Here is a 7,024-nt window from a genome sequence, read left to right on the forward strand (position 1 = left end):
CCACGAGGCAAAGCATCCTGACTTTGCTCAGGAAGAAAATGTAGTAAGTGAATTCATACAGTGATCTGAGTGGCTGATACCATGTCACTCCCTGGTCTTGTGTAAAAGATGGGACTCTTGGCTGCTAGTCCATTGCAGTCTGGTATTGATCCACCCCATCTTTCCATCAACCGATCCAGGAAACATCCGGGTGATTGCCCGAGTCCGGCCAGTCACCAAGGAGGATGGGGAAGGACCCGAGGCAACCAATGCTGTGACCTTTGACCCTGATGACGACTCCATCATCCACCTGCTGCACAAGGGCAAGCCCGTGTCCTTCGAGCTGGACAAGGTCTTCTCCCCATGGGCTTCCCAGCAGGACGTGAGTGTGGCTTCATGAACAGGGTATCTCTAGGGACATGGAAGGAGAAGCAGAGGAAAGGACAGACACAGAAGGACAGGGGTCAAGGCTAGGTGGGGGAAAAAATAACCTAAGAGTGGAGGATCACGGGTCACTCTTCTTCCAACCCAGAAGAAAGAAGAGGGTGGAAAGGTATAGGTGGAGGCCTTAGGGACAGAGCTCCACACAGAACCTGCCTTACCCAGGGACTTTAGCCTGCCCACCCTATGGCTTCTCCCACACTAAGGCTTCTCTCATCTGCTAGTAGGCCTGGAGGCTGGCCTCCCCTGCCCTGAGTTTCTTTCCTGTAACAGTTCCATGGAACTTTCTAGAGTCGTCCACTGTCCCTGACTCCTTAGTGCCAAGGCTGGGCAACATGAATACCATGGGGGTCACACAGGCCCAAGCCAGAGAATGGTCCAGGCATATACTTTCCTCTGCTTTGGTTTGGTCAAGCCAAACCAAAGAATGAACAGGCTGGGATTGGGTCCTAGCCTCTGTGCTGGTGATAGATGGTTCTCATGGATGGAACATTAGCTGGGAGGTGGCTGATGCTAGAGCTGTGGGGCCCCATATGCCAGCAGCACTGGAACCCATGGTCCCTGCCCCATGTCTCTCCAGGTGTTCCAGGAGGTGCAGGCCCTCATTACCTCCTGCATCGATGGCTTCAATGTCTGTATCTTTGCTTATGGCCAGACAGGTGCCGGCAAGACATATACAATGGAGGTAGGTGTTTGCCCAGTGTGTGTGGGGGGGCCCTTACAGAACCTAGCGTCCTTCCATGAAATTTGGGTTTCCATAGTGTATGCTTTGAGTCTCATAACCACCCTGTGTTGCTGTTCCTGGCATTGGCTCCCAGGGACCAAGTCTTCACACGATAAGTTCTTCCCAAGAGAGTGCTCCATTGGCTTCCGTGTCTCAGGAGGTAGGGCAGGCTGTCAGAGGCCAGGCCTTTGTCCTTGCATAGATTCCCTGAGCTTTCCTGTGTCTTCCTCAGACTATGCTCAAGGATTCCCAGGATATTGGGATGAATGAGGACTGGTATCAGCTTCCAGCAAGGTCCTGGGCCATGGGAGAGACTGGATACCTACATGACTACAGCTGTGGGAAGCTGGGCTCTCAGAGAAGGGCTTTATCCAGGGCATGTGCCCAGAGCTAGCCTTGTAAGGCTACTTGAGCAGAAGAATTTTGTTTTGCTATTGTTTTGAGACATGGTCTCCAATGTAGCCCTCGCTGTCCTAGAACTTGGAGATCCACCTGCCTCTGCCTCCCGACTGCTTGGATTAAAGATCAATGTTAACACTCCCAGCCCAGAGTTGAAGAATCTGACTACAGAGAGCAATAGAAAATGTTAGCCCTATGGAGTATTGCTTTGTTAGTAGTTTTCTGACTCACTAGGGGCTGCAGTGGACTCCCCCACATAGGACTGGGGGGGGAAGGGGCTTGTCACTTCCTGCTGGTCAGGCCACTGGGCATCCCCTGTTGTGACTGTCCCCTAACACCCCTCTCCCTAACTCCCATACCCTCAGTTCTGGTTAGCAGGGCAGGGCAGGTGGGCTAGAAAGGGGTAGGCTTTATTTAGCTCTGTCTTGGGCTGGATAGAGGTCGTGTCCATCCTCTGAGCTCTCTGCTGAGGCCCGAGGGACCTGCTATGACAGAACAGCCTGCCAGGGTCCCATCTGGCAGTTGGAGTGGCAGTGAGCACAGCACATCAGGAGGTGCCCAGCAGGTGCTAGGGACAGCAGCAAACTCAGAGTGAGGCTTCAGCAGGGACGGGGTACCTGAGGCAGGGGGAAGCCTCTGAGGGAGCGTGGGAGGCCTCGAGGGAGCTGCTGTAGAACAACTTAGGACAGGCAGACCTGCAGGGCCTTGGAGTGTGCCTGGCAGGCAGCACACTTGAAGCAGATCTAACACAGGAATGAGATGAGGGGGGGGGGTACCTTCAAAGCAGAGGGAAGGTGTGTCTAGGGCCCACTCAGGTGGGCTCCAGATTTCTTCTGAAAGGTGGCCATTTCATCCAGCCTCAAGGACTTCACCCACAGAGCCTGGCTTCTGGCCTCCCTGACAGGGAACCTCCCAGTGGGCAGTGGGTGGCTCCGTGTTTATTTCAACTGCCCCTTCCAGGAGGCCCAGCAGACCATAATAAGCCCTGGTGTTCCCTCCGCAGGGGTAGTGTGTCAGACTTCACCCCACAGAGCTCCTTTCACACTTACTAACTTCCTGGCAGGGAAATGCTACCTTCAAAGTGGGGAAACTTGCTTATATTTGGAGAACAGACAGACCAGCAGGAGAGGCTCACCTGTTAGGGGTACCTGAGGGCATGGGGTGACAGATGTTGTGTGAGCATCTGTGGGGCCACTGGGCCTTTACTTTTGCCAACAGGGGACTCCCGAGAACCCGGGCATCAATCAGCGGGCCCTGCAGCTGCTCTTCTCGGAGGTGCAGGAGAAGGCGTCTGACTGGCAGTACAACATCACCGTCAGCGCAGCTGAAATTTACAACGAAGTCCTCAGGTGGGCCTGGGCCGGAGCTCGGCAGTACTGGTAGTGGGGCTTTCTGGTCTCCAAGTCTAAGTTGTAGGTGAGGCTGGGAAGATGATCTGCCCAGGGTTAGGAGGTAGGTGGTCCTCCCTTATCTGGGACCCCTTTCTGTGTTGTGAGCTGCGCTGAACTGGGTCAGGATGGGGCCCCTACCCAGTCAAGGGCTGTGTGAGCCTTAGGACTTATGTGGAAGTCTGTTTCCCCTCTGCTGAATACAGGGAAGAAACTGGATGAAGAGGAGAGGCCGGCAGCCCTGTGGTCCAGGATTGGTGTAGGGGCAGATTCCAGACTAGGGATTAGGTGCAAGGCAAGCAGAGGCCAGAGTGGGAGGGGAGAAGTCATGTCTCGCTTGGCTTGCCGCTCCAGGGACCTGCTGGGGAAAGAGCCTCAGGAGAAGCTGGAGATCCGACTGTGCCCCGATGGCAGTGGGCAGCTGTATGTGCCAGGACTGACTGAGTTCCAGGTGCAGAGCGTGGATGACATCAACAAGGTAAGGTGTCCTGGGGAAGTGCTGGAGGCCCCGCTCACCAACAGCTGCTCTGGTGGACAGAACTGGGCTCCAGGTCCAAGGTGGGCTTTGCCACCACCTGACTATGCAGCTTGGGTGAGTCCCCAGGCCTCTCCAAGCCTGTCTCCTCATCTGAAAGGAAAGGCAGGTATAGGAGCACACCTGTAAAGCTAAGTCAGGAGGGTTGTGAATCGGAAACCAGTCTGACTACCTAGCAGGACCCTCAGAAACTTTCATGTGGCTGGGTGTACACAGCTTTAATGTCAGCACTTGGACAGAGGCAGGTGGATCGCTGTGAGATCAGTGAGTTCTACATAGTGAGTTCCAGGCCAGACAAGACTACAGAGACATGATCTCAAAACAAACAATTAAAAAGATAGCAAGATGTGATGCTGTCCACCCTTTCATCCCAGTATTTGAGAGGCAATGACAGGCAGATCTCTGAGTTAGAGGGCAGCTTGGTATACACACTATGACCTTGCCTCTGCTAAAACCAAACAATAATAACAAAAACCTTGAAGAAACTTGAGTATCCAGGTAAAACACATAGGGTGGCATTGCCCATCCCAAGGGAGCCCACTCACTGCCTTTGCCCCCAGGTGTTTGAGTTTGGCTACAACAACCGCACCACCGAGTTCACCAACCTGAACGAACACAGCTCCCGCTCCCACGCTCTGCTCATTGTGACAGTGAGAGGTGTGGATTGCAGCACAGGCCTCCGCACCACGGGTGAGAGATGCATAGTGGGCATTCTGGTCAAGCCCTCCATCAGTATCTTTGGGGCAGCGCTGACCCATCCTCTGCTCTGCCTGTAGGGAAGCTGAACCTGGTGGACCTGGCTGGTTCAGAGCGTGTAGGCAAGTCGGGGGCTGAGGGCAACCGCCTGCGAGAGGCACAGCACATCAACAGGTCACTGTCCGCCCTGGGGGACGTCATTGCTGCCCTGCGTTCTCGACAAGGCCATGTGCCCTTCCGCAATTCCAAACTCACCTACCTGCTGCAGGACTCACTCAGTGGTGACAGCAAGACCCTTATGGTGGTACAGGTGAGGGCCTGGGGTTCAGCAGGAGCCTCCCCAGGCTGCTGGCTCCCCCTACCCCTCCGCATAGACCCCTACCAACATCCCCTTTTAGTACACAAGTTCCTCCCCATGTTCACTGCCCACAGTGGGCTCCCCTGACCAGAAGCACCCTCTGGTGGCCATGCTGCTACCTCCTGTGCTGTACCATGAGCTCTCTGTCCCCTAGGTGTCCCCAGTGGAGAAGAACACCAGCGAGACTCTGTACTCCCTCAAATTTGCTGAGAGGGTTCGCTCTGTGGAGTTGGGCCCTGGGTCCCGCCGCACAGAGCTGGGTTCCTGGTCAAGCCAGGAGCACCTGGAGGTACTGGGGGATGGATGGGGTCAGGGAGGAGGGGAAAGGCATCAGTGAGTGAGACTCAGGCTGGTACTGAGTAGGGAAAGGGCAGACAGGCTGGTTTAGTGAGAGTGGAAGCTGCCACAAAGGTGGGTGAGGCCAGAGCTCAGTGGTGCTTCTGCTTTCTTGAGACGGTCTCACTATGTAGCACTGACTGTCCTAGAGCTTGCTTTGGAGACCAGGCTAGCCTCAAACTCAGGAGACCTGACTGCTGAGATTAAGGGCGTATGCCCGTGATCCCTTCAGCCATCTTTGTCTTGGAGGCCAGCAGTTGCCCATGGTAGATGCATTTTAAATTGTAGACGATGTTTAATTCCTGTCCCATGACTTCTCAGGGCAGCAGGGTCATTAGTCCCCTCTGTAGATGAACAAACACTGTTAGAGAAGGGAAGCAGAGTGGGTGGAGATGAATGAGCCTGGGCAGCCTTGGCTCCCACACCCACTGGCATCTCTGCTCACAGTGGGAGCCGGCTTGCCAGACACCACAGCCTACAGCACGAGCCCACTCTGCCCCTGGCTCTGGGACCAGTAGCCGCCCAGGCTCCATCCGAAGGAAACTGCAGCCATCAGGTAAGCCTGTCTAGAAGTGGACTGGATGGGAGGGCAGGAGGGAGCCAGGCTGTTCTTTCGTAGCTAAGGATAAGCTGCTTTATAAAGAGGGAGGAAGCAGCCTAGGAGCCAGGCCTATCGGCTTCAGCCTGGAATCTCAGCTGCTTGGGAGGCTGACACAAGAGGAGTGGAGGTTTGGGGCCAACCTGACCAGTAGTTTCCAAACAATCTAGAAAGGGTAGTTGGGCACGATAGTTTGTGCCTTGTGCCCTGGCATTTGGGAGGCAGAGAGAGAGGCAGAAGGAGCACGCTCTGAACTAGCATGGTTTACGCAGTGAGTTCCAGGCCAGTGGAGGTTACGTAGCGAGAATGTACCCCACAGAGGGGAGCTGCTTACTGAGCATATGGGAGCCCTGGGTTCCATCCTCAACTCTATAAGACCATATTTAGAACTCATCTCCTTCCCTCGCCTGCCCTGGGCAGGAGTCAGAAAGCAGACCTGCTTTACTAAATCCCTGGAAAGGGACAGAGGGCCTGGCCCTAGAGGCTCCTAGCATGTGCTCCTGACTCAAGGCCCACACTGTGTATATAGGAGCCCTCACCTTGGTGGGGCTCCTCTGGTACCTGATTCTACCCACCTTCCACAAAACAGTCCCAACATCCCCGGTGGAAAAGGGGGCCTGGCCCCTCACTGGGTCCAAAGGGGGTGGTGGCAGCTGGGCCAATCCCTCCCCAAGTGAGACATCTATCACTTTGATTTCAGCCTGACAGCTGGGGCTGCAGTCTCCAGGTAAGTGGGGATCAGCGGCCTGGGGCTGCCCACCTGCTGCCCGCTGTTGGTTCAGGGCTCTGCCAGGGCTCTTGTACAGAGCCAGTCCTGCCTTCTGCTGCCCTGTCCATGTGCTTCTGCTGGCCTCCTGCATCTGCTATGGGCAAGCCTCCTGAGGCAAGAGGCTGAGCGCTCCTTTTCTACTTTTTCAGGGAAGTTGAAGCCAGTGCCTGTGTGAAGATGTGCCATGCTGCCAGGCCCTGTGGCCTGGCGACCTGCTGTAACACCCACCCACCATGAATGCAGGAGATGGAGGCTCTCCCGCCCTGCCTCTCCTCAGAGATGAGAAACATGTTCAGAAGGAAGCGAGTCTCTGTGTGGCTCTGGGCACCCAAGCATGGGGCTTCTGGAAGGGCAGGGATGGCACTCTGCCTGGTGGTAGGCCAAAGGCTTGGGAGTCTAGCCATTGCCGGACGGGTGGGCCCTCTCCCCACCCAGCCCTTGGGCTGGGCTGTTCTCTACTAGTGGAGAAGACTTGAGGAACCAGCTGGGGGGTTAGGGAGAGCAAGAGCATCTCTATCTACCCTCCTGAGGAGGGGAGCCCTCACAGGGCATGTATATAATGTTCTAGGTGTATATAGAAGTCCTCACCCTGTCAGGGGTCTGGGCTATATTTATGGCTGGCAGAGGCCAGTGTGGAAGGGCTGGGTCCTATTCATCTGCCTGACACCAGGCACACTCCCTGCCCACTGATTCTCAACATGTTCCTTTCCCCAAATCCTATTTAAGAACTTTTGGAAGCTTAGCCATTTTTACTTATTAAAATGAATGTCTTTTTACACAAGTGCAATCTGAATTCGTCGG

At 55.1% G+C, this 7,024-nt stretch overlaps 1 protein-coding gene across 6 annotated transcripts in view; it reads left to right on the forward strand.

The window, feature by feature from the left end:
* Positions 1 to 7,004, forward strand: part of Kifc3 (kinesin family member C3) — a 96,946-nt gene extending 89,942 nt beyond the window's left edge. For all 6 annotated transcript variants that reach the window (XM_029480398.2, XM_029480399.2, XM_029480400.2 and 3 more), the window contains 10 exons: positions 180 to 361; positions 1,001 to 1,105; positions 2,762 to 2,892; positions 3,286 to 3,409; positions 4,027 to 4,156; positions 4,243 to 4,472; positions 4,675 to 4,809; positions 5,304 to 5,412; positions 6,155 to 6,181; positions 6,373 to 7,004. In XM_029480398.2, the coding sequence (XP_029336258.1) occupies positions 180 to 361; positions 1,001 to 1,105; positions 2,762 to 2,892; positions 3,286 to 3,409; positions 4,027 to 4,156; positions 4,243 to 4,472; positions 4,675 to 4,809; positions 5,304 to 5,412; positions 6,155 to 6,159 (1,151 nt within the window). In that variant the 3' untranslated portion in view covers positions 6,160 to 6,181; positions 6,373 to 7,004. The remainder of the gene's footprint in view (positions 1 to 179; positions 362 to 1,000; positions 1,106 to 2,761; positions 2,893 to 3,285; positions 3,410 to 4,026; positions 4,157 to 4,242; positions 4,473 to 4,674; positions 4,810 to 5,303; positions 5,413 to 6,154; positions 6,182 to 6,372) is intronic.
* Positions 7,005 to 7,024: the final 20 nt, after the last annotated feature.

The sequence above is a fragment of the Mus caroli genome, unplaced genomic scaffold (assembly GCF_978045245.1).
Source record: "Mus caroli unplaced genomic scaffold, Mus_caroli_1 scaffold_10, whole genome shotgun sequence".
In the NCBI taxonomy this organism is placed as follows: Eukaryota; Metazoa; Chordata; class Mammalia; order Rodentia; family Muridae; genus Mus; species Mus caroli.